A 26,214-nucleotide genomic window follows, 5' to 3' on the forward strand; every position below is an offset into this window, starting at 1 on the left:
GCCAAGTTAGGATGCACATGGAAAACAATGCTAAGAATAGAACTTTACCCGCTTAGCCTTTACACATGTTGAGTATACTTACGAAATGCCTGGGACCAGAAGTGTTTCAGATTTCAGATACTTTTGAATTTTGCAATGTTTGCATTATACATACTTACAGATCCAGCATACTTATCCGAAAATCCAAAATCTGAAATGCCCCAATGAGGGTCTCCTACAAGCTTCACATCAAAGCTCAAAAAGTTTCAGATTTAGGAGCATTTCAGATTTCAGATTAGGGAACTCAATCTGTATTTACCGATTTGACCAAAGATTCTGGAGCTTTTACAACAAAATAAAGTGACTCTGAATTTTCTTTTTGTACAGAAAAAGGGGTATAATCTTGAATTTGTATCTTCATATCTTTTGTACCTATATGAAAACAGTCCTGAACTCTCTTGCTCAGTCCTCACCTTTCCTCTACCCAAGTAAAACTATAAACTAAGCCACACATTGATGTCGGTCCTGCCGCCCCAGGATCTCTCCAGCAATGCAAACCTCAAATCACTTGCTACTCTCCAGAAGGTCAAGGAAAAACACATTATACTGGAATGCATTAGTCAGTTCCTCAGTTACATAAGCTCAACGAAGATGTGTTTATCAGGCCTGCATATCTGCAGATATTCCAGGTAGCTGTCCTAGATATAAAAATTAAGTGAACCAACTGCAAAACAATTTAATCCATTTAATTGGCAGGATGCCATCGCTGATAGTGGGGTGACCTCAGGAACAGGGGAGGGGAAGGACAGGGTGAAGGATAAAAAAGCCTGACCATAGGAAAAGAAAAGCTCGGAACAGCTTTCACTACGGCAGCAAGCAATACAGAGAAACCCCATTTAGCAACAGGCAGAGTGAGGTTGGGAGGGTTTCCATTTCGGAGGTTGGTTCTGGGCTGCCATGATGAAAGGGGTGTACAGAGAGTCATCTGATGTTCGAAATTGGTTCCTTCACGCATAAAATGGGTGCCTGTGACTCTTCTCTGGGACAAGATACTATGGCATGTGGCAAAGATTCCTCAAAATCCTGTCCCAGGTCTTAAAACAGTAAATGATTCTTCTCACCTGGGGAAAATGAAGGGTAGGTCCCAGTGACCCACTCAGCCACTTCCCCAAAGCTCTATAATTGTGTGTATTTATTCTCCTAGTACTTTTTTTTTTTTTCTTTTTTTGTGAGATGGATCTCACTCTGTTGCCCAGGCTGGAGTACAGTGGCGTGATCTTGGCTCACTGCAACCTCCGCCTCCTGGGTTCAAGAGATTCTCCTGCCTCGGCCTCCCGAGTAGCTGGGATTATGGGCACACGGCACCATGCCTGGCTAATTTTTCTGTATTTTTAGTAGAGACGGGGTTTCACCATGGTGGCCAGGCTGGTCTTGAACTTCTGACCTCAGGTGATCTGCCCTCCTCGACCTCCCAAAATGCTGGGATTACAGGCATGAGCCACCACACCCAGCCCCAGTTTGTGCTTTCTTCCTTCACATTAGTTCTTTGTCCCCCTGAACACTTTAATTAAATGTCTCAGCATAGTTTTTAAGAAGTAATTTTTCCTCTTCTGAAATGTTCTAATTGTGGCCGTTGTCGGTTTCTTAAAGAGAAGTTCCATGAAGACGAAACATAGAATTTAAATAAAACTCAAGTTAGCTTTGAGTTGTGTTTCTCCAGCTGGTTCTGTTAGAACGATTTCTCATTTGTTTTCTCTGAGAAAACTCTACTAAAAAGAGATTTGGGTTTAGAAAGAAAGACATACATTATACACCCATAAGACTGCCTACAAAGAAAAGAGCTACAATCTGAATTTCTCAGTCCTGGTTTTGGTTCTCTGTAATTCACTCCCGAAGAATTCTCTAACTGCAGATTCGCTTATTCCTTGTTCACTCACGCTACCAGGGAGAATCCAGAGTGCTATAAGGACGGGTGTGCAGGGACTGGAGGAAAAGGCTGTGCTATTGGCTGAAAGGAAAACAGGTCACAAGTAACCAGCTGATCCTAAAAACTACAGGGAGGAAGCTGTCTTTAATGTGGAGATAGTGGTGCGTACTAGAAAAAAGAGGATTTCTAATTTGTCTTTCTTGCTCTACTGTTTTGTGGCAACTGAGCAAATGAAGATTAAATTAGCTGTCATTAAGACTACACCATGTTTAATAAAGTTAAAATTGAGAGAACATCTTCATAAAATAAAATTCTAAGCTTAACTCATTAATGGCACTTAATGAACCAAAACTGGGTAAATCCCTTTGGAGAGTCAACACATAAACAGAGCTATTAATTAGGTCACAGTTGTTTCCCAACAAGCCTTTTGTTTGATTTACTTACAGTAAACGAAACCATATCCATCCGTCTTTGTGGAGAAGTATTCACCAATGCAACAAAATGTAATTATTTACACCTTAAGCACGTGCAATTCCACGACTGCACGATGACAATAGTGTTGGTTATGTCCTTCATTAACATCTGTCACTTCCCCAGCCACTCCCTGAGCCTGCTCTCTGGAGCACTGAGCTTTGCAGCTGATTCACTTGTCTCTATGTTTTCACAGCTTTCAGAATAACAGAACAGAACACATGTTTTCTGTAAAGATATCTCTAAAACAAGCAAGGGGGGGGGAAAAACACCTCCAAAATCAAAGATCTGAGAAAGAACAGTATTTATGGTGTTCCCCTGAATTGAAAGGTGGCTGATGATCAGAAGCTCTAGAATATGGGAGAAGCTTTCAGCTAGGGGTCAAGGGAATATAGAGGCCAGTTCCCAATCTCAAACTACAGAATGCATGTCTCCTGGGTTCCCTGAGGCTGAATTCTGCCATTGCCTGTTAAGAAAAATTGGAAAATAGTTCTCACGAAGAATTCAGAGCTTGTAATAAGACTCCTTACTTAAATTTACACCTCCTGGTAGGACTTCCTGTGATGTCACTGATGGCCAGGAAGCCCTAAATGGAAGATCTCCCAATATCACTGGAGAGATCGCCATAGATGGAGACACTAATGGAGTTGGGAGTGAGAAGGCAAGTTCCATGCTGAAATGTAAGGTCATCTCAACAGTTACATCCTCCAAGGGAACGCTCGCCTTTCCCTTCTCCAAATTTATTTATTCCAGGTCTTCCCCATTCATCCAGATAGTCAGGTCCCAAACAGAGAAACCAGGACTGACTCCCCCTGTCTTCCCTCAAATCTCACATTCAATCCATCACAGTCCAGTTGCTTTACTTTGCTATTTACTCCAAATCCATCCATTGCACCATCTTCACTGCTCACACCATAGTCTAAGCCGCCATTGTGTATAGTGTAGAGAGGGCAAGACCACAACAGTGAATGCTGCGTTTGATGAACTGAAGGACAATAACTAAAGGATTGTGGCTTTTACTACAAAGGAAAGAGAGAGAACAGAGTGAGGAAAGGCTAAAAGGTAGGGAGGGGCCAACTGTAAATTGCTTTGTAGAACCATGTTCAGAGTTTAGATAAAGACATTAATCCAGAGAGAAAAAAATTAAGGCTCTCAGAAGCTACCTGGAGGGATTGGTATATAAAGCAATAAACTGGCCGGGCGCGGTGGCTCAAGCCTGTAATCCCAGCACTTTGGGAGGCCGAGGCGGGCGGATCACAAGGTCAGGAGATCGAGACCACAGTGAAACCCCGTCTCTACTAAAAATACAAAAAATTAGCCGGGCGTGGTGGCGGGCGCCTGTAGTCCCAGCTACTCAGGAGGCTGAGGCAGGAGAATGGCGGGAACCCGGGAGGCGGAGCTTGCAGTGAGCCGAGATCGCGCCACTGCACTCCAGCCTGGGCAACAGCGTGAGACTCCGTCTCAAAAAAAAAAAAAAAAAAAAGCAATAAACTAATGGGCACATTTCAATAATGGTAACAGTGCTGGTAGATCAAGGGGATGCTTGTGAACTAGGCATTTATGTGGTCTGATGCTGACTGATCAGATTTAGGAGTGACCAACTGACTTGTCTGCCAAGTTCTGTCCTTGCTTGCTGTCTCCCTAACTAATCAGACCTTCTAAGTTGACAGCACTTCCAAGCATTAGATAATAAAAGGAGTAGCTATCATCAATGCTGTAAAAGCAAATCCCAACAAGAAGTCTATATGATACATTTAGGCTACAGGCGCCCACCACCACGTCCAGCTAATTTTTGTATTATTAGTAGAGACAGGGTTTCACCATGTTGGCCAGGCTGGTCTCGAACTCCTGACCTCAAGTGATCTGCCCACCTTGGCCTCCCAAAGTGCTGAGATTACAGGTGTGAGCCACTGTGCCTGGCCTTGCTTCCTAAAATTATCACTGTTTCCCTTCATTTTCTAGGCCCTCCAATTCCTATGTAACAAATTTCCTGTTAAATCCTTTCTGTTGGATTCATTTGTTTTTCTGGCTAGGCCCTCTATGAAAATAATTTGTAATAGATCTTCTCTTCTCTTCCCCTGTGACACATATCTTGTGAACGTCCCAACAGCTGAGAAGTTCTGCAACCTTACCCAACGAGCCCCTTGCAGTATATAAAAACCTAAGTCTGTCATTAAGGGGATCAAGCATGCTGAAACAACTGTGACAGTGACGATGACTGTGATCTTCTATTTGATACTACTCTGTAGTACGACAGTTAGCATCACAAGCTGAATCTTAGATTTGGAATATTTTCATGGTAAACTTTTAACATATGATTTTTGCATATGAGTATATGCAAAGAGATACATTGGATATATTGTTAGTGGCACTGACGGTGTAGTTAAGCATATGAATTACTGTTGGGAATGAGAGCCAAAATTAACAGAAAATTACCTTACTAGGGTTTCTATCAAGTTTTACAAGGAAGGAACAAACTGAAAAAGTGAACATAACTGGAAGCAACTGGAATTCCGCAGGTGAAGGACTCACCATTATCCTGTCGCTGTCAATAATGGTGTTCAACCTGTGTGCAATGGTTAGCACGGTGCAGTGGGCAAATTTCTCCCGGATTTTCTTTTGTATTAACTCATCAGTTCTGCAATCAAAGAAGTTAAGTTTAATTCTGTAAAGATGGGAAAAGTAGACTTAAGACTTAAAAAGCTCTCCTACACAATAGAGTTTTTTTTTTAAAAAAAGATCACATATATTCAATGTTTTAAAAAGCATGTTAAAATGTTCTAGGACAATCTTATTCTATAAAAAATCTATATAGTAATTTACTAATTTTCATAAAACAATGAAAAATATCTTCCCCCAAAATTGCTTAAAGCTGATTATTGGGAGTGGATTTTAGGAATCTAGCTCTCCTGGAATACTAAATAACATCACTGACACTGGAAAACACGTTTGGGTTTCTTGCTCTGTTTTTTCAGAATGAATGTTATCCATGTTAAAATGTTATCTCTGGGGCAAACAGTGTACTTAGAAACATTTCTCAGAATCATTCCGTGTTTCCCATTTACACACTTAAGATGTGGACTTAAAGTTACATGGACTTCAGCTTTATACCTTGGATCCACATTTGCCGTCGCTTCATCAATAATCAATATCTGATTTTTCCTGAGAATTGCCCTGGCAAGGCATACCAGTTGTCTTTGTCCGACACTAAAATTGGATCCTGATTCTGCTAATTCAGTATCCATTTTACCAGGAAGATCTTCAATGGTTTCTTTAAGTTGTACCTGTAGATGTACAAAGAAGAATGACTGATATCATTCAAGCTGCTATGGAAGCAGCCAAGCCTCACAGACATTAGAACCTTCAGGTCCCTTCTCTTGAAAGATATAACTTAAGTGGACACGCACATAAGGCTGAGAGTTACCTTTAGTTAAAATGTTCAATGAGAAAGATGGTAGAGTCAACACAAAACTGAAATATTCTGACTTAAGAGAACAAACAATGGAACCCAAGACGCTCCTTTATCACCATCAGCGAGCACAGTCTGTTCATGCAGGGCCATGTGTTAACACTGCCTGGGTCAGTTTCATTAAGAAAACACTAGCATGATCAATAAAATGATTCTGTAGGTAAAATACAGAAAGATAAAAAAAATCCCTTCTTAACTTTTAGTTAAAAGATTACAGAAATTTAGAGACAAAAAGAGTGATGGTTGCCAAGGGCTGGAGGATTAACTGTAAATGGACACAAGGAAATTTCTTTGGGTAACAGAGACATTTTAAAACCGGATTCCTGCAATGACTGCCCAACTCTATAAATTTACCAAAATCACTGAATCACTTCTAAGGGGAGTATTTTCTGCTATGTCAATTAGACCTCGATAGAGTTGGTGGAAAAAAAAATCATATCAGTGTCCCCCAGCACCTGAACTCCCTGACCAAAAACCAACATGACAGCCACCAAGAACCCCTCTTCCAGGGAAGGAGGGAAGTTTCTCAAAAAATGAAGCTCATGCTCCCAATGTAGAGTCTGAAAAAAAGGTGAAAGGATCTTTCTGGTTCAGTCAAGTTTCCCAAAGTACATCTTGGAGAGGAGTGAGTATAACTCGAGGGAAAATGTAAAAAGAAAATTACTGCCGGAAGTGTGGTCCTACAAAGATATCATCTTATAGGCACTTTACCATTTTGGAAGGTTTTTTAATCAACTGGGAAAGTTAAAAAAAATACAAATGCAAACAATGGAAATCTGTGCCTCATTTGTTAGGAAATCAGGAGCTTATTCTTGGGCTGGTCCTTTCCCAAGTTTAAGCCCCGATTGCCAAAGCAGGTCGGTGCATTTTCTTCAGTCTAATAAATGTTTTGCAGTGAATGAAAACTCACGAAAAACAGCACACAATAACATCTTGCCCCAGACATGGGGATAGATGATGTTGATATTAATGTATCTTTATAAAATTATAGCTATAAGATGATCTGATACTACATTGGGTGGTGGTTCAGTTCACTGATGTGTTTTGGAGAAATTTTATAAAACAAGAGCCAAACTCAGGTGACGTTTGAGAGCTACAGAGGAACAAAGAGTCAATACACCTCCAATTAAGAGATCAGCAAGCAGATAGATGAGTGGTGGCCAATAAGCAGGTGTACGGAACTACAATGCCCAAAAACAAAAAGCCAAGAGTAAACGGGCAACACTGTCATGTACCTTAAATATGGAAGCACACTTCTATGAATGTGATCTTGAGTTGTACTCATGATGGAAGTCCAACTCCAAGAAACAGGAATTTTGAGTTAAGATTAAATATGGTATTGATATTTGGCATTACCAAGAAAAGTTGGAAATTAAACAAAATCCGAAGTGTAAGATTTGGCTCGTGGTGCAAAATGTTGCCCTGAAAATTGTAGGATGGAATATGTCAGCTTAGTCAAGCCCTCTCCATTACAAGGAAGAGGACTTACTGAGTAGTCTTTTTATGAAACATATTCAGAGACCTATACCCTATGTGATCGAACTGATCAAAAGTAGATGTTGGCAAGTTTTTATTAGCTTTTCCTTCTGAGTTGATTTTGATAATACTGGTAAGTGCAAAAAGGTCTTTCCTAAGACTGGCAGCCAGACTTTGAAGAAATAATCTCACACTTGTCCTTGATTAAGGTGCCATCCCATCATTCTTCTGGGTTTTGACTTTCCTTGAGGTTATCCACATTGACTTGATGAAGAACAGGGTTGTGAGGTGAAGAACAATGAACACATTTCCCAGAAAACAGTGTCCTCTGAGTCTCTGCCATCATGATTGAATCAGGGATGGTTATGAGAACGATATGAATGTGTGGCTGAGTGCTGTGGCTCGCAGATCACCTGAGGTTAGGAGTTTGAGACCAGCCTGGCCAACATGGTGAAACCCCATATCAATTAATAATACAAAAAAATTTAGCTGGGCATGGTGGTGGGCACTTGTAATCCCATTAGGAGGCTGAGGCAGGAGAATCGCTTGAACCTGGGAGGTGGAGGTTGCAGTGAGCCAAGATCGCGCCACTGCACTCCAGCCTGGGCGACAGAGCAGGACTCCGTCTCAAAAAAAAAAAAAAAGAAAAATGATATGAATGTGAAGGCCCTCTGTAGTGTTATCATACATTCAAGTTATGGTTAAGTATCAGCTCTGAGAAAAACACAATGGAGGCAGTGGAACACAGTGACCAAGAGTGACAACTGGGGAAATTGAAAATATATTAGACAATGGTATTACATTACTCTTCAATTTCTTCAGTGAGGTAAATAACTGTATTATGTTATATAGTTGAACATTCTTGTTCTTAGGAGGTACATATACATATTTAAGGATGAACTGCAACTTCATGGAAATGCTATAACTTACTTTCAAGGAATACAAGAGAGGAAGCAAATGTAGCAAAATACTGTATTAACAAATGGTGAACCTTGGAGAAGGGTATGTGTATGTTCATAATACTGTTCATTTGACTGTTCCATGATCTGGACATTTTAAAATAAAAAATGGAGCCTTGAAGACACACAACATGGGTGTGAGTCCTGCCTGGCTCTGCCAACTGGGCAAGTTCCTGAACTTTCTCTGTCTTAGCTTCCTAATTCACTTGTAAATAAGACCATACTAAGATTCTTATGAAGATGCTTATCTCCTAACATTGTTGGAGCATAAAATGAGTCACTATGTGTAGCATTTACAATAGTGCTTGGTACCAAATAAGAGATCAATAGATAGTATCTATTCTTTTTTCTTTGTTTATTTTGCTCCTTCCTGGACAATGAAATACTGCCTTTTTTTTTTTTTTTTTTTTTTTTTTGAGGTGGAGTCTTGCTCTGTCGCCCAGATTGGAGTGCAGTGGTGCGATCTCAGCTCACTGCAATCTCTGCCCCCTGGGTTCAAGCAATTCTCCTGCCTCAGCCTCCTGAGTAGCTGGGACTATAGGCGCATGCCACCACAACCAGCTAATTTTTTTGGTATTAAGAGATGTGGTTTCAACATGTTGGCCAGGCTGGTCTGGAACTCCTGAACTCGTGATCCACCCGCCTCGGCCTCCCAAAGTGCTGAGATTACAGGCGTGAGCCACAGCGCCTGGCCGCCTATTTTTAATAATGCAGTCAACTAATTCCTTTCATGCACTGCTCTAGTTTTCTTCATTGCATTTACCAGTACCTAAGATTATATTACATAAGTATTTTCTTATTTCCTATCTTCCATACAAGAATTTGTGCTCTAAGAGGATGGGGACTTTATCTCTCTTGATGACTGCTATCGCTCCAGAGTCTACAATGCCTATGTAAAAACCTCCCCACACATATCTGTTGTAAATGTAAAAACCTCCCCACACATATCTGTTGTAAATGTAAAAACCTCCCCCACACATATTTGTTGTAAATGTAAAAACCTCCCCACACATATCTGTTGTAAATGTAAAAACCTCCCCACACATATCTGTTGTAAATGTAAAAACCTCCCCACACATATCTGTTGAATGTATGAAGCCACAAGGACACAACCTCCCCACACATATCTGTTGAATGTATGAAGCCACAAGGACACCTCATTTTGTGAGATGTCTATTCTTATAAATTACAAAATAAATCCACACAGAAATAGAATTTGCATACAATTTTCTTACTAATGTTATTGTAAAAGCAACATAGTCCTTATAAAATTAATTGGCTCCAAGATATCATAATATTATAGTTTAAAATATAGAAAATCTAATGTTTTCTACATTTAATAAAGGTTGTAATTTCAGGAAAACAAGATCAAATCATAATATTTGAAACTATACATCTCAAACACAGTCTATCAGATTATTTTGAAGCTTGGAAAAAATAGGAAAGTATAGGAAAAGTGCAAATAATGAACTGAACTTTCTAAGACAGCCCATTTCTATCATCACAAATATTTTCAAAGCCTCAAGGAGATTCACGTGGATGTCAGATTCTGTCTCCAGGTTTTTTTGAACTTTCTGACTTTTCATAAAGGAAGTCTCTGATGCCAGAGGCTGAAATGTGATAAACAGCGACTCAACAGATGGGAACAAGCTTTAACGAGAACACAGCTAAGTGTGAACGAAGTGAGCGGAAGCTCATTCTGGGCAATACATGGCCGGGGAAAAATGGAGGTGCAAGGTCTGGGGAAACGAAGGCCCAGAGGACGTGGATACTGCTCGTGTGCAGATTTCTGCCTTATGGGGTCCCGAATACAAGACATCCTTGTATTCTAACAGTGATTCTATCAATGTTGAACATGATTAGATGATTTCTCCACTATTCCAACATGATATAACCTAGTCTTAATTGTAGATCCCGGTATTAAAGTCGTTTTTTAATTAACAGAAATAACATGCTGCTGATTCACTTTCTTAGTTGTACCACTGTGATCTTTTGACTTTTTTCTCATAAACGACTTCCATCTTTAGTCATTACTTATGCTATATTTATAGAGTTGCTGTTATTTAGGGGCCAAAACTGGCACTAATTCTAGTAAACTTTCTTCCATTTACAGCTGACTATTTTTCAGTATTTACGATAACTTTCAGCATTAGAAAAAAAGAACAACAACAACAAAAAACTGGCTGGGTGTGGTGGCTCATGTCTGTAATCCCAACACTTTGGGAAGCCGACACAGGCAGATCACTTGAGGTCAGGAGTTTGAGACCAGCCTGGCCAACATAGCGAAACCCTGTCTCTACTAAAAATACAAAAATTAGCCAGGCATCGTGTGGCGTGCCCATAATCCTAGCTACTTGGGAGGCTGAGGCAGGAGAATCACTTTAACCCAGGAGGCAGAGTTTGCAGTGAGCTGAGATTACACCACTGCACTCCAGCCTGAGCCATAGAGCAAGACTCTGTCTAAAAAAACAAATAAAAATAGGCCAGGTGCGTTGGTTCACGCCTGTAATCCTAGCACTTTGGGAGGCTGAAGCAGGTGGATCACCAGGTCAGGAGTTTGAGACCAGCTTGGCCAACATGGTGAAACCCCGTCTCTACTAAAAATACAAAAAAATTAGCCGACATGGTGGTGGGCACCTGTAATCCCAGCTACTCGGGAGGCTGAGGCAGGAGGATCGCTTGGACCTGGGAGGCGGAGTTTGCAGTAAGCCGAAACTGCGCCATTGCACTCCAGCCTGGGTGACAGAGCAAGACTCTGTCTCAAATAAATAAATAAATAAACACATACATACATACATACATACATATATACATACAGCCAAGATGACACAACCACATTCATAGGACTGTCTCTCTCCGGATGCCAGACCTTCTTTTGCATGTCTGGTATTACCCTTGCCAAGGGAGAACGGGGAAGAAATAAAAAAACTTCAAAGAAATAAAAGGCATCTTTCCTTTTTATGTAAAGTTGTTAGAGAGGAAAAAACTGACAGTGCTGTCCTAATCTCGAGCCAACCCTATGAGTTTGGGTTCCCATTTCCAGTTTGGCCTCATTTATAAACCAAGTGACTGCGTTTTTTGTCTGCTTTAAAGGGAGTTTCCAAATGATACCAGGTTTCCTACTAAAGAGCAGGATGAGTTATCCAGTTCTGAACTGGATATCAATGAAAGATGAAAACCATGGAGACAGCAGAGAGACAGAATGTGACAGAGAAATCCAGAGAAACTTGAATGGCATCGGAGTCGTGGTGCTGAATCCCTTGTGTGACATCTCTCAAGATAAACACACACACACAACTTCATGTTTACAATCACCAGGAAGTGAGCTTCAGAATTCTCTATGAGAAGACCCTCAGACTCCATGGACCCCAGGGGAAGATCCGTGACCTATCAGAATGACCCCAGCCTCCATCAACTGGTAGTCATGAAACTTGCTGTGAAAAACTCACAATGCTTCATCTATGAGGAGTGCTCAGCCTTTCCCCCAACCATCCAGAAGGTAAAAAAAACACAAGCACCCAGAGGAAATTTGGAAAATTCAGAAAAACCAAAGAGAAAAGAAAACACTCTCCTCCAGTCTTTGTCTCATTACCCCCAAGCAAGCAGTGTAAATGCTCTGGTGTCTTTCTTAGGTCAGGTTTCGGAATATATGAATGATGAAAAACAGCTGGAATCACACCGGAAATACAATGTGGTACCCTAATTTTTAGAAACTCTTCCAAATCACTCCTAGAGAAACCTACGATGCCATAAAGAAGTAATTCCCAGAGAAAAGACATCGATGGGATAATTTTTCACTTCTGAGGGGGACCTACCACGTCTTCCACCTCATCATTTCTAGAATTCTTGAGAGACTACTAAATTTTATTTTAATTTTGGCTATAACAAATGTAATGAGTTACAGCCATGTTCCACGATGGTTTTTGATAGGATCATCTCCCAATTAACATTTCTTCACTATTCATAGAGAAATGTGTTTCTAAAAAGTAATTTTACTCTCTGAGAATCTGTGACAAGAAATCTCAAGCTCTGAAACAAATAGAAAAATACTTTATGAGTAATTCTTGCTCTTTTAGGGTATGTCACAATTTCACTAATAAACTTGTCCTGAGAATTTAGGGGCAGGAGATTGCCTTATCTTTCTTTACGTTGGACAGTTAACTGTACCCACCTCTTCTCTCCTAGAATTTCACTGTACAGAGATTCACAAATTTAAATGAAATCAGAGGTCAATTGCTTATCGAGTATCAGGAGGTCAAGTAACCAACCTAATTTAGAAAAAGAAAATCCCCACAGTTGCTGGAAAGCAGGGTGGATGTGTAAGGACTCGGCAATGACATGCCTTCAGAAACAAGAATTACTGGCAGGAAACTGTCAGGCCTCCAAGTCTACTTGCTCACAGTCAAAACCCATCTATAAATTAAAGATTTCAGAGCTATCCCTGGAAGGGCAACAATGACAAATGCACCAACTCAAAACAACAACAATAACAATGGAGAGAAATTAATCTCTGTCACTCAGGCTGGAGTGCAGTGGTGCAATCATGGCTCACTGAAGCCTCAACCTCCAGGGTTCACAAGATCCTCCCACCTCAACTCCCCGAGTAGCTGGGACTACAGGTACATGCCACCACATCTGGCTAATTCTTTTTTTTTTTTATTTTTAGTAGAGACAAAGTCCACTATGTTGCCCAGGCTCCACACTTCTTTGAAATGAAGAGATCAAACATGTTAATACATACCTATTAAATGCTTACTTTTTAAAAAAACTTTTAATATTTATTTATTTTGAGATGGAGTTTCACTCTTATTGCCCAGGCTGGAGTGCAGTGGCGCAATGTCAGCTTACCACAACCTCCGCCTCCCAGGTTCAAGCAATTCTCCTGCCTGAGCCTCCCGAGTAGCTGGGACTACAGGTATGCGTCACCACATCTGGTTAACTTTTGTATTTTTAGTAGAGACAGGGTTTCACCATGTTGGCCAGGCTGGTCTGGAACTCCTGACCTCATGATCCACCCATCTCAGCCTCCCAAATTGCTGGGATTACAGGCATGAACCACCATGCCTGGCCAATTTTTATTTATTTTTATTTATTTATTTATTTATTTTGAGACAGTCTTGCTCTGTCGCCCAGACTGGAGTGCAGTGGCACAATCCCTGCTCACTGAAACCTTGGCCTCCTGGGTTCAAGCAATTCTCTTGTCTCAGCCTCCTGAGTAGCTGGGAGTACAGGCGCACGCCACCATGGTCAGCTAATTTCTGTATTTTTAGTAGAAGTGGGGTTTCACCATGTTGGTCAGGCTGGTCTGAAACTTCTGACCTCCGGTGATCCACCCACTTCAGACTTCCAAAGTGCTGGGATTACAGGGGTAAACCACTGCGCCCAACCTTAAATGTTTACTTTTTAAAAGCAAAAAACTGAACTAGGTCCTGTGAGGGATTACCAGTTTTATGATATGGTTTCTGCCATCAATTAGACTGGCACAAATTTGCAGAACTAGGCTGAACAGCTGGGCACGGTGGCTCAAGCCTGTAATCCCAGCACTTTGGGAGGCTGAGGCGGGTGGATCACGAGGTCAGGAGATCGAGACCATCCTGGCTAACATGGTGAAACCCCGTCTCTACTAAAAATACAAAAAACTAGCCGGGCGTAGTGGCAGGCGCCTGTAGTCCCAGCTACTCGGAGGCTGAGGCAGGAGAATGGCGTAAACCCGGGAGGCAGAGATTGCAGTGAGCTGAGATCGCGCCACTGCACTCCAGCCTGGGCGACACGGCAAGACTCCGTCTCAATTAAAAAAAAAAAAAAAGAACTAGGCTGAACATAGAAAATCAGTGTTAAAATATACAAACCAACAGCACCTTAATAGTCAAAGCCCTTTTCATGCAAGGGTGAGAAAATTTCAAGAAGTGGCCCAACAGGAACCACATAAATAACAGAAAATCCTCTAGAAATCAACATATTAGTATAAAAACTTAGCAAAGGTTGCAGGGTTCTGTTACTTGCATTAAAATTACATGTTTGCCAATAAATATTATCCCATTCCAACTGTATAATTTACCTTTATAAACACTTTCTTATAAAACTTCAAAGCATTTCATAAATATGATCTATCTCTTAGTTAATGAAAAACAACTATGAGACGTCTTCCCTTACTAGAAATTCCCTAAGAATACAGCACTAAAATAAATGGTGCAGAGTAACTTAGTTACTAACAGGATCTCAACTCATAAATACAACTTCTAGTTTAACTCATTGCTAAAGACAAATAAAACAACACCAAACTGTTTTGGACTATAGGAAGAAAATTAAAATGAGAACAAGTGAAATTTTATTTTTGGTTTTCATCATCATCAGTATACACATTTTAGCATATCCACATCCTCAATGATCTCCTGGGTGGTGAACAAAGTTAGTTAAACCACTAAGCTCCCCTTAATTTCCTGCAATGCTGTAAAGGTACATATACACATACTGATGTTAAAAAATTAGAGATAATTACATTTTATCAATTACCTCTTGTAAGGCATTCCACAGTTCCTCATCCGTGTGCTCATTGAAGGGATCCAGGTTTTTCCTCATTGTTCCAGTGAACAAAACAGGTTCCTAAGTGCTCAAAACAGTCAAGGTCATTACCACAGACTCTTTTCATTTTATTCCAATGCTAACATCAACAACAGAACTAAGATACCAAAAAATAAAATTCATGATAACCATTAATTCCAGCATTACAAATGCCTGTTTACAAAAAAAAGTCTATTAATTTTCCACTGTACAAAGCATGCTCCAAAATACCTTCCAGACCACTGAACACTAACAAAACTGTTGCAATGCGCTATCTTAGAAGAAAACTCAGGCCTGATGTTTAAAAATGCTTTCCTGGTAATATTAACTTAACACGAAATATAAGGATATAATTATTTGAAGGTCTACATCAAGAGAGCTGTAGAAATTAACTATCAATCGTGTAATACTGGAAAATACCAACAGCATGATTAGAGTTTGTGCTTCAAAGCCAAATTATTAAGTATTTTCTAATTTGCACTAAAGAATAAATTAGGATATTTTCTCCATTGGCAAAACAGTTTTCCAGGATTAAGAATCTCTCACTGGGCACAGTGGTTCACGCGTGTAATCTTAGTATTTTGGGAGGTCGAGGCGGGTGACTCACCTGAGGTCAGGAGTTCGAGACCAGCCCAACCAACATGGTGAAACCCTGTCCCTACTAAAAATACAAAAATTAGCCAGGCGTGGTGGCACATGCCTGTAGTCCCAGCTACTTGGGAGGCTGAGGCAGGAGAATCGCTTGAACCTGGGAGGTGGAGGGTGCAGTGAGCCAAGATCGTGCCATTGCACTCCAGCTGGGCAACAAGAGCAAAACTCCATCTCAAAAAAATAAATAAATAAAAATAAACCTCTCCAATGTCAGAATGGGACATCTTTTTTTTTTTTTTTTTTTTTTGGTCAAAGGAGATCTAAACGATCGGGGCCAGAGGCACCTCTATTTATGAAGGGATTGCCTCTGATTTTGTATCACTGAATCCCCACATTATCTCATCTGTGCATCACGGTTACCTGGGTCACAGAACCTCCTTATTAACTACAAGAGCAGGGTAACCTGAAAACCATTGTGAAGGAGGTCGCAATAAAATTACATCAATTTAAATAGTTTTTCCTATTCATCTACTTCAGGAGGAGCCCACAATTAAATCGCTCTTGGAATATCGGTCTCTTCCTGGATTTTAAGAGAGACTCTTGAACATAAGCTTAGGTAGGCTGTGTGAAAGTTTTCTTCTGGCAGCTGGGTGGGGTGGCGGGCACCTGTAGTCCCAGCTACTTGGGAGGCTGAGGCAGGAGAATCACTTGGACCTGGGAGGCAGAGGTTGCAGTGAGCTGAGATCACGTCACTGCACTCCAGCCTGGGCCACAGAGCAAATCTCCATCTTAAGAAAAAAAAAAAGTTTTCCTCTGGAAGGTTCTAATAAGCTAGGCCATAAGGATATAGGAGCCCCATCAGCTGCTTTCAAGGATGGTGGCAGAACAAGCGGATGCACAGATGTGGAAACAACAGAAGGTGAGACTCTTCCACAGGTACTGGAGAAATGCTCAAGGGAACCACTGGCCTCAAATCTCACCTGGCTTTGGGGCGGGACTGTTCCTCCTCACTTCCCAAAAGCCTGAGAAGAGAGATGAAGGAGGTAGACTTCTTTTTTCACCAGCCATAAAGAAAAATGATACCCAGGGAGGCTCTCATCCCGTTCCCTACAGTCTCCGTTTTAAGGCTGGTGAGGAAGAAATGGATGTAGAAGGCAGACAGAGTGCCACCAAAAACATAAGTCCTCAGCAAAATGCAAAAATGGAAATGATGGTAAAATGGGCACTTTGTCTGTGTACAAAGCTGATAAAGTGGCCAATATCCTTCCAAAAGCACTGAAAAGTCACTGGTCACATGATGCTTCCAAATTACCAGATGGAACTGAAAAATTCCAAGAGTCATATGTAAGGCCTGTCTTAAAAGTACCCAACTGAAGACCAAAACCTGAACCACCATCTACACAAGGGTGAGAATTTCTTGTGAGGGGAATAACCATCATTCTGGTTATTTCAGATTAAAAGATAAAAACTTGACTTACTCTCTGTAATTATCAACTCTAAGATTCCAACTAACTGGGTAATTTCTCCTCCTTTCGTTGTTTAAATGAGGTATTCAGAAACAATGTGGCCAGGAGAGGTGTGGCTGCAACTCCTTCCTCTCTCTCTTTGATGCTCCTCCTTTTCCCGACAAGGCCCTAAACTGAGGGCATGATTCCGTTCAGCGGCCAAAACCCAGAGACTCTTTGAGGACATGTGTTTGAGGAGATAAGGGGGCTAAGAGGGGAATGGGTTAAGAAATGGGCTTTCAGCCCATTTAGAGCTGTAAGACGCAGCTCTTTGCTTATATTAAACAAGTCCATTACCTTGTCTATGACAGCCTATGTTACCTGAACATTTTTTCCTTCAGGTTCCTCTCCTAGAGAAAAATCCTCCGCTTTTACCAGGCCTAGGATTTGACTGAGTGTCCACCTAGGTTTTCACAGTATGTTCTAGAGAGATGATACCGAAGCTAATTTATGAACACATTTCTTTGCATTTAAAGACTGATTATTCTGCCTCTGTTGAGTGATGGAAGGGCTCATGGTATTAGCCCGTTTCGGAATAGCGGTTTTGGTGGCTCAAAAGAACAGGCATGTGAGTGTAAAATTCAAGTCCAATCATCCTGTCTTCCATAATCCAGGGCCCCTTGCCTGTCCCTTCCTTACTTTCTTCCCTTTAGGAGGGAAACCCCTTTAAATGGATGAATCCCTCGAAAGACCAGGGGGAAGGATTAAAGCATGATTCTTCACAGGACCCTGAGTTGCTCAATTTGAGCCAACAATGTCTGCAGCTGCTTTAGGCTGAGCTCTAAACCCTGACCTCAGATATTCTGCAGGACCTATGGAAGCTCTGCTAATGATCACCAACCATAATTTTTGGCTTTTTTTTTGTTGTTGTTGTTAAAAAAGCCAAAATTTAAGCATTTCCCACTGCCATAGAGGTTCCTGCTTAAATCTATACTATCAATTTAAAAGAAAATATTAAGCAATTATTTATGTTTAGTTAGCAGCATTACACAGAAGAAAATAGTTTAGTAAATAAGAATATTTTTCTTTGTTATGACATGCCAAATATATTTTTCATAATGAGTAAAATTTCAATCAAAACTTGTTGAATGAGAATGATTTAATAAAACATTAACTGACTGAACCTATATTTTTCTTTAAAGCCAGCAGGTAATTTGTTAACAATGTCTGTTTTAATATGCCAATGTGTTTTATACATGGTGTTCATTTTGGTTTCTAATTCTGCTTTCATCCACTTGCCAAATAAGAAACAATTATATTATCTTCAAAAGGTAATAAAAGTGCTCACAGTAGTCACATACTGCAAGAGCAGATAAGAGTCAAATTAATTATCATTTCTGATAGATATTATTATTTAAAGTACCCTCCTCCATGTAATGAAGTTAGTAAACTAATCTTATAAATAAGTGTTGTAAAAATGTTTGCAGGCAGAACATTTCAGAGTAGAGATTTATGGTAGACATACAATCTTCATGTAAAATATAAAAGATTTATTAGCCTAAGTACATATTTTTTGATGGTATATATTTTAAAATGTCATTTAATACGAGTTTTATTTTAACCTCCATAGTTAGCAAAACCAATGCTCTGTTCAACGTATTATTTTAAATGAAGCACTAGATCAAACCTGTTTTTTCTTTTTTTTTTTTGAGATGGAGTCTGACTCTGTCACCCAAGCTGGAGTGCAGTGGCATGATCTCAGCTCACTGCAACCTCTGACTCCCAGGTTCAAGCAATTCTCCTGCCTCAGCCTCCCAAGTAGCTGGGATTACAGGCACGTGCCACCATGCCCAGCTAATTTTTGTATTTTTAGTAAAGGCGGGGTTTCACCACATTGTTCAGGCTGGACTTGAACCCCTGACCTTGTGATCTGCCTGCCTCGGCCTCCCAAAGTGCTGGGATTACAGGTGTGAGCCACCATGCCCAGCCCAAACCTGTTTTTCATTAGGGTTTAAAGGTCGTACTTTTAAAAACTCTTTGTGCCAAACTGAGTAGTAATTTTGTCCTCATTACTCACATAAGACAAGTTGATATTAAACATGTTATCAGGCCGGGTGCAGTGGCTCATGCCTATAATCCCAGCACTTAGGGAGGCCAAGGCAAGTGGTTCACTGGCGGTCAGGAGTTCAAGACCAGCCTGGCCAACATGGTGAAATCCCGTCTTTACTAAAAATACAAAAATTAGCCAGGCGGGGTGGGGCACGCCTGTAATTCCAGCTACTTGGGAGGCTGAGACAGGAGAATCACTTGAACTCAGGAGGCGGAGGTTGCAGTGAGCGAAATAGCGCCACTGCACTGCAGCCTGGGCGACAGAGCAAGACTCTGTCTCAAAACAACAACAACAGCAGCAAAAGAAACCCACCATGTGACCTAAAAATGACCACTCTGAATCAAAGCATTTAGTGCAGTAAATTGATAATCCCTCAGCAGGACTGCAAGACTGAAAACTACAGTCTTCCTAGAGCTTTCGTATAAACTTCTGGAAGACAAGCCTCTCATTATCTCAAGAAGAAACTCTATCCACCAACGTTCAGATACTTAAAACGACCTGGGACCAAGGCAAAAATCGCATAGGGAGTTACAAACCAGCAGGACAAAGCACAATACTTTCCCTTATCTTGTCCCAAACAGGAAACTTCCCTCTCTTAAAATATACACTGCACAGTAGCTAGCCACGACTGCTGCTGCCTGGTGTCCTCAGAGCTACGTGCGCATTTCAAATCCTGAAGACCTTGATTAAGGGCAGCTCATCTCCCTGTGCCAAGAATGAGGGAATCACCTGAAGTCACTTTAAATCTTGGTTTCCCTTCTTTTTTAAAAAAACCCTGTAGCCTCTGAATGAACTGATCATCATCCATTTTCAGAAGAAAAGAACATTGTTCGCCAACAAAGGAAAAAGAATTTAAGTCGTGTAAAGTCTTCTTTACATACAAAAAGGTCACCAGCTCCAGGGAGCAGTTCCATGGCCTTAATGAAGACTTCAGTGTGCAGAAACAAAAAACCGACTGCATTAGGCCAGAATCCAATTGTATTTCTTTACTAGTAACTGCATACCTACCTCTTTTCCCTTTGAGTTTTGTTCTCAAAAAGAACTTAAGAAAAAAAAAAAAGGAAAGAAAATCAGGTAATAAAAAGGAAGTCTTAAAGAGACACTCTGGTTAACCTTTTCAACCGACTGAAGAAAATTCAGGGAGTAGAAATACCAAGATAGCAGAAGTCTGAGCAGTGGGCTGCTTTAAAAGTACCTAGCTTTTGCTTTGATAGAAAAACAAAAAAGTCCAACAAATATGAAAAATGAATCTGTTTAATGCTAACAAAGATTATACCTGTTGATGTACGCCAACCCTTAGGGTGCTATCATAAATGTTCAATTTGCATTAAGTTACTCTTTAGTTGAAAACATTTATTTGTGTCCATAGGATTGGAGGGCTCTAGGAGTAAATAATCCATCCAAAAAAAAGTTTTGAAATCCATTTTTCCAGATCCTTCAGTTAAGCAAACTCTTGTCTGAGTTATAGTATCACCTTGGTGCTCTCTTTGGGAAGGGCAATTAACTACCTTGTGTCCTGAACACAAAGGAAGCATCCATTTCAGCTAACTATTCTGTTTAGGGTAGTTATTTAGGAATTACTTTCACTGTTTGCTTCTTCCTGAAATTTGAAATACAAATTGAGGGGTACTTTCTTAAGAATACGGTATTTTTTTTTTTTTTTTTTTTTTTTTTTTGGTGAGACAGAGTCTCCCTCTGTCACCAGGCTGGAGTGCAGTAGTGCAATCTCGGCTCACGGCAACCTCTGCCTCCCAGGTTCAAGCAATTCTCCTGCCTCAGCCTCCCAAGTAGCTGGGACTACAGGCATGCACCACCACGCCCAGCTATTTTTGTATTTTTAGTAGAGACAGGGTTTCACCATGTTGGCCATCATGGTGTCGATCTCTTGACCTCATGATCCACCCGCCTCGGCCTCCCAAAGTGGTGGGATTACAGGCGTGAGCCACCACACCCAGCGCAGTATTTGTTTCTTAAAGTGACTCCAGGACTGGCCCCCGACTGTGTATGTCATCATTTCTGTTCTTTCCCAGGTCCTTGCTGCTTACTCCTAACCACGAATTTGAGTTGCTCATGGTGTGGGCAAGAGTGACAGAGGACCCTGAGCCATAAATGAAAGGGATAAGCCAGGAAGAGAGAGAACACAGAAATTCGTGCTCCACACAACCCGGGAAGCCATGCAGGCCAGACTCGCCTAAACATGGCCATTCAAAGAAACAGCACTTGGTTCTGCTTTTGCTGTGTTTGCTCCAAACTTCCTAGATTCCCTACATCAGGGTGTGGCGACACAAGCCATTTGGCTTTCCACTCATTTTTAGGATGAGGGGCGTATGCTTTCTGCACTGCAGACCAGTAACCTTCATGTAACCTCAAGTCTCCGGCCTTCTCCACCCTCTGCAGCCAGTGAGGCCTTGAAAGACAAAGGGCTCTGAGGTCCCACAAGGTAAGGCTTAGAGGATCTTCTGACGCTCATTAGCCCATGACACATAAGTGAATACACTCTGTTTCCAAAAGGATTTTCTTTTAGTGCTTAGTGTCACTTAAGGTTTTGGAAAAAATAAAAAAATAAATAAATCACAAACAATTTAGTCTTTCAAAATGACCTAACTGTCCAAATGACAAAGTTCAAAGAAAAGATACCTTTTGACTTTGCTGCATATTTGCTCTCTTTGGTTATGGTTTCTGGGGACCTTGTTTAAGTTGGGTAGACAGAAAAACAATGAGCACTTTGGGAGGCCAAGGCAGGCAGATCACAAGGTCAGGAGATCAAGACCATCCTGGCCAATGCGGTGAAACTCCGTCTCTACTAAAAATGCAAAGATTAGCTGGGTGTGGTGGCACGCACCTGTAATCCTGACTACTCGGGAGGCAGAGGCAGGAGAATCACTTGAACCCAGGAGGCAGAGATTGCAGTGAGCTGACATGGCGCCACTGCAGTCCAGCCTGGCAACAGAGTGAGACTCTGTCTTAAAAAAAAAAAAAAGAAAAGAAAAAGAATGAGTAAAATGTTTGATGAGAAATCATGCTGTCCAACAAACATTTACTGAAAAAAAATTGAGCTGGATAATTCTGAGTTCTGATTCTACTACTTATTAACTATTCATCTCCAGGTAAGTTATGAATCTCCCCGAGCCTCAGTTTCCTTCCTGGAGAATGGGGCTAACTTGATACACCCCACAGGGCTGCGGTGACAATCACCATGTCATGAGGCTCCCTTGCATGTTGCTGCCAGGCAGCAAGAGCCTGGCCAAGCAGGGCAGGACAGTGAGGTGTGCTGTTCTTCAAACAGCAGGTGCAACCAATGGATCATGAAATCACTTTTGTGGCTCGTGACCATCATTATGTCTTTTAGATGAACCAGAATAGAATGGATATAATAGAAAATATCAGGGCGTAGAAGCATGGAGTAATATTTGTGAGACTTTTGTTTCTGTGCATGTGTGTGCACCTGCACAAGCCCACACTAAATCATGCTGCAAAGCAGAGTTCCAATCAGGGATTGCGCCGGCCCACGTGGGTTTAAAGTCCCTAGGAGAGGGTTCAGGAACTCAGGATCTGGCATATGGGATTTGCCGTAAATTCCATTTGAATCCTGGCTCTGCTGTTTACTTTTAGTTAATTGCGTTAAGCTCTCTGTGCCTGTTTGAAAATATTGCAAATGAGGATGACACAGAATTGCTGTGAGGACGAAGTGGGAGATGGCAAGGAAAGAAGCTAACCATGTTACGGATTCCGCAAATGTTAGGAATTCTCACTACCTGTGTAACTTGTCTGCACGCAACTATCACTAAAGCACTGGATCTAAGAGGGACAAGCCCCTGTTCTCATGCAGGGCTGAGAACCAGTGTCAGTTGCCTGCTCAGGAAATGCAAAGCATTAGTGGGGTACTGACAGTGGTCAGGAATGCCGCTAAGACCGGGGTGGGGGAAAGCCAGAAAACAAAGCAATAGCCTCAGCTTTTGTTCCTTGTGAAAAAAACATTAGATTTCTCTCTTAGGTTTTTATTGTGCATTTTTTGTTTGTTGCTGCTTCACTATTTAAATTTACATAAACAATTTGGTTAAAGGAATTCACCAAGGATCACAAAAATAGAAACAGAAGTTAATGAGCCAAGTCCTTCTAGAATAGTGAGTAGCAATAATATCCTAAAGGCCTCTACCCCAATCCTTAATTAGAAATAGTTACTATTTATTGAGCATTCCTCAGAACCCAGAGTAGGACCACAAACATGTTCTCATCCAGTAAAATCTTCACAGCAAATCTGTGAGTTAGTAATTACTAGGCTTGGTTTAAGGATGAGGAAACTGAAGCTTGGAGGCTAAGTGACTTCATTGAGGTCACACTTGTATCAGGCAGTGCTGGAATAAAAATGTGGGTCGTGCTGACGCTTAGAAGATGCTCTGAAAGATTCTATCCCAGGTAGTCTGCTGAATGATTTCCTGGGTCGTATTAAGCATTGCACAGTCGCTCTAGACCATGTTACTTTTTTTCAACCAACATTGAGCCTTGCAGACAAAGCCATACAAAGTTAAAAAAGAAAGCTTCTATGTTTACAATGCTTGGAGATCAGGATCTACATGGATACAAAGCTTAGCAGTGTTTTGTAAGCATGCTTTCCGGACTACATACATAGAGCATTTGCTCAAAAGTAGGGTGGAAACTTATGGAACTGAACCAAAACCTGGTGATGTCAAGGTATATTTAGTCTTTGCTCAGATGTGCTTCCAAAACGTTACTGGCAGAGCCAAGAATCATCTAATGTTACTTCTTTATTTAGAGTTCTTTTATGTACACAAGCACACAACTATTTCTTATTAAGAAGCATTCAAAGTAATGCAGGGCACGTTCCTAGAACCTTTCATCCAAGGATATAAAAGTACTTTACAGACATGCGCATTATCTCTGCTGAGAAAACCTCATTTGGCCCATTTTTGAGATGGGCATAACCAAAATATAAAACTTGAGAATTTATACTCTCATTTTCTACTGTAAGCACGAAGTCATGCTTCTAACAGCCAGAGGGAATCTAACGTGCTACACATTTCTTCCCATTTTATCCTGAAAGGGATACTTTTTCTTCTTTAAATTAAAAATAAAAATTGTGGTAAAATACACATAGCATAAAATGTATCGCTTTTGCCGTTTCAAAGTAAACATTTCAGTGATCTTAAAGACATTCACATTGTTTTGTAGCCATCACCACCATCCATTCGCAAGATGCCTTTCATCTGACAAAACCGAAGTCCTTTGTGAAATACTGTAACTCCTCATCCCCCACCTTCCCTCAGCCCCTGGTGGCCACCCTTCTACTCTGTGTCTCTGTGAATTTGACTAGTCTAGGTACCTCATATTAGGGGAACCATCTAGTGTCTGTCCTTTTGTGACTGGCTTATTTCACTTAGCATAATGTCTTTAGGGTATATCTGCATTATAGACTGTCAGAATTTTCTTCCATTTTAAAGCTGAATAATTCCCCATTGTATGGATGGACCACGTTTTGTTCATCCACTCATCTGGTGACGGACACTTGAACTATTTCCACCTTTTGGGTACCATGATGATCGTGGATGTACGAAACTCTGAAATCCTGCTTTCAACTCTTTCTGGAAGTGGAACTGCTGGATCATGTTAGCTCTCATTTTGGGGGAACTCTATACTGTTTTCCAAAGTGGCTGCACCATTTTACATTCCCACCAACGGTGCACAGGGCTCCAATTTCTTCACATCCTCAAAATTACTTAAGAGTAATTCCAATTGCTTTAGAGGTCAGTGCTAGGATAGCCATAACTGTAGTTGGTCTAAGATAAAAATCACATTCTCCTTCCCTTCCAGTGGCATGTTCTCTATGCTTCCTAATCAATAGGCATTGAAGAGTTGTTTATTTCCACATGCCCAGAAAGTTCATTTCTGCCTGGGTTTTACTCTTGTCTCCTCTGTGTTTCTCTTCTCCAGAATGTGTGTGTGTGTGTGTGTGTGTGTGTGTGTGTGTGTGTGTGTGCTCCTCAGCTCCCCCCAATGACTACAGAGTGTTAAAAAAAAAAAAAAAAAAAACACATTAAAAGAAAAAAAAACAACCCAGTCATGTGTGGAGCTGAATATGCGGAAATGTTAAAGTGAAGGACAGGATGGAACTGTGAGGCCCGATGGGAGCCACGAGGTCCCACAGCTGCAGACCCCATGCCGGCTTGGACAAGGTCTATGTTGCTCATGCCTATACACCTGGAGAGTAGTAATTACTCAATGAATACTTTCTGAATTTATGTTAAATATGAACCAAAGCAATGACAGGAGCTCTTATTGTACAAAGAATCCAATCTCTAGAATACTCCTTGAGAGTCACACTTCTGCAAAGGAGAAGAAAAGAAAATAGAATCAGAGTCCAGAAAGGGATGGCCAATTTAACCCTCCACCATCGGAGCACTCACTCACTGGGTCTGTGTGAAGAACACCACGCACTCTTACAACAGTGATCGTAAGAAAGACGAAGATGAAGTGTAGAGAGATGGAATTCCTTCTCTCATGTTCTTCCTTGCTAGTCTGCAACAACTTCCCGGTTAAAATCATTCACCAAGAGCTAGATTCTAAAAGTCATCGCAAAGCAACTATAAGTTTTTTAATTCTCACAGCCCACAGTTTCACAGAAAGCCCTTCATGGAGGTAATCACCTTTGAGAAGGTAGCTTTAGTTCCTACAGCAAAATTCCAACATTAAGACATTTAAAATCCACATCTCCCTATAGAAACCTCCCCAGTGCTAAACAAACCATGCATCATTTTGTTCTTTATGGTTATCAGTGGATAAAACTGTGGCATCTTAGTATAGAAACCTATCTGGGTAAGTTATTCACACACACACACACACACACACACACACACACACACACACACACGAAGCCAGATATCAAATGAAAATACCTGTTGAAAATATCTGCTCATAAAAACATGCTCTATTGGGTGAAAAAAAAAACAATCCTTTCATCCAATTAAAAAAAAGCAATAAAAGTAAAAGCAATTAAACATAGTAGCTCTTATAAAAGGGGCAGGTAAGGACGCTATGACTTGCATACCTGAGGTATGATTGACATTTTCTTCCTTAAATCGTGAAGTCCAATTTCAGTTGTCAAGATCTTATCAATCCAAATTTTACCTTCGGGTTCTGACAGTCTAAAAAGGGCTGAGATGAGGGAACTTTTTCCAGCTCCAGTTCTTCCCACAATGCCAACCTACAGA

General features: G+C 40.9%; 2 protein-coding genes across 7 annotated transcripts in view; one reads left to right on the forward strand and one right to left on the reverse strand.

Moving 5' to 3' along the window:
• Positions 1-26,214, forward strand: part of CLDN10 (claudin 10) — a 1,179,064-nt gene that overhangs the window by 628,870 nt on the left and 523,980 nt on the right. The gene's annotated exons all lie outside the window — the stretch shown is intronic.
• The window catches only part of ABCC4 (ATP binding cassette subfamily C member 4), a 286,254-nt gene that overhangs the window by 20,946 nt on the left and 239,094 nt on the right, over positions 1-26,214 (reverse strand). For all 6 annotated transcript variants that reach the window (XM_050766536.1, XM_050766539.1, XM_050766537.1 and 3 more), the window contains 4 exons: positions 26,052-26,207; positions 14,795-14,884; positions 5,489-5,661; positions 4,910-5,015 (listed from right to left, as the gene is read on the reverse strand). In XM_050766536.1, the coding sequence (XP_050622493.1) occupies positions 4,910-5,015; positions 5,489-5,661; positions 14,795-14,884; positions 26,052-26,207 (525 nt within the window). The remainder of the gene's footprint in view (positions 1-4,909; positions 5,016-5,488; positions 5,662-14,794; positions 14,885-26,051; positions 26,208-26,214) is intronic.

This window comes from Macaca thibetana, chromosome 17 (assembly GCF_024542745.1).
Source record: "Macaca thibetana thibetana isolate TM-01 chromosome 17, ASM2454274v1, whole genome shotgun sequence".
NCBI classification, from domain to species: domain Eukaryota; kingdom Metazoa; phylum Chordata; class Mammalia; order Primates; family Cercopithecidae; genus Macaca; species Macaca thibetana.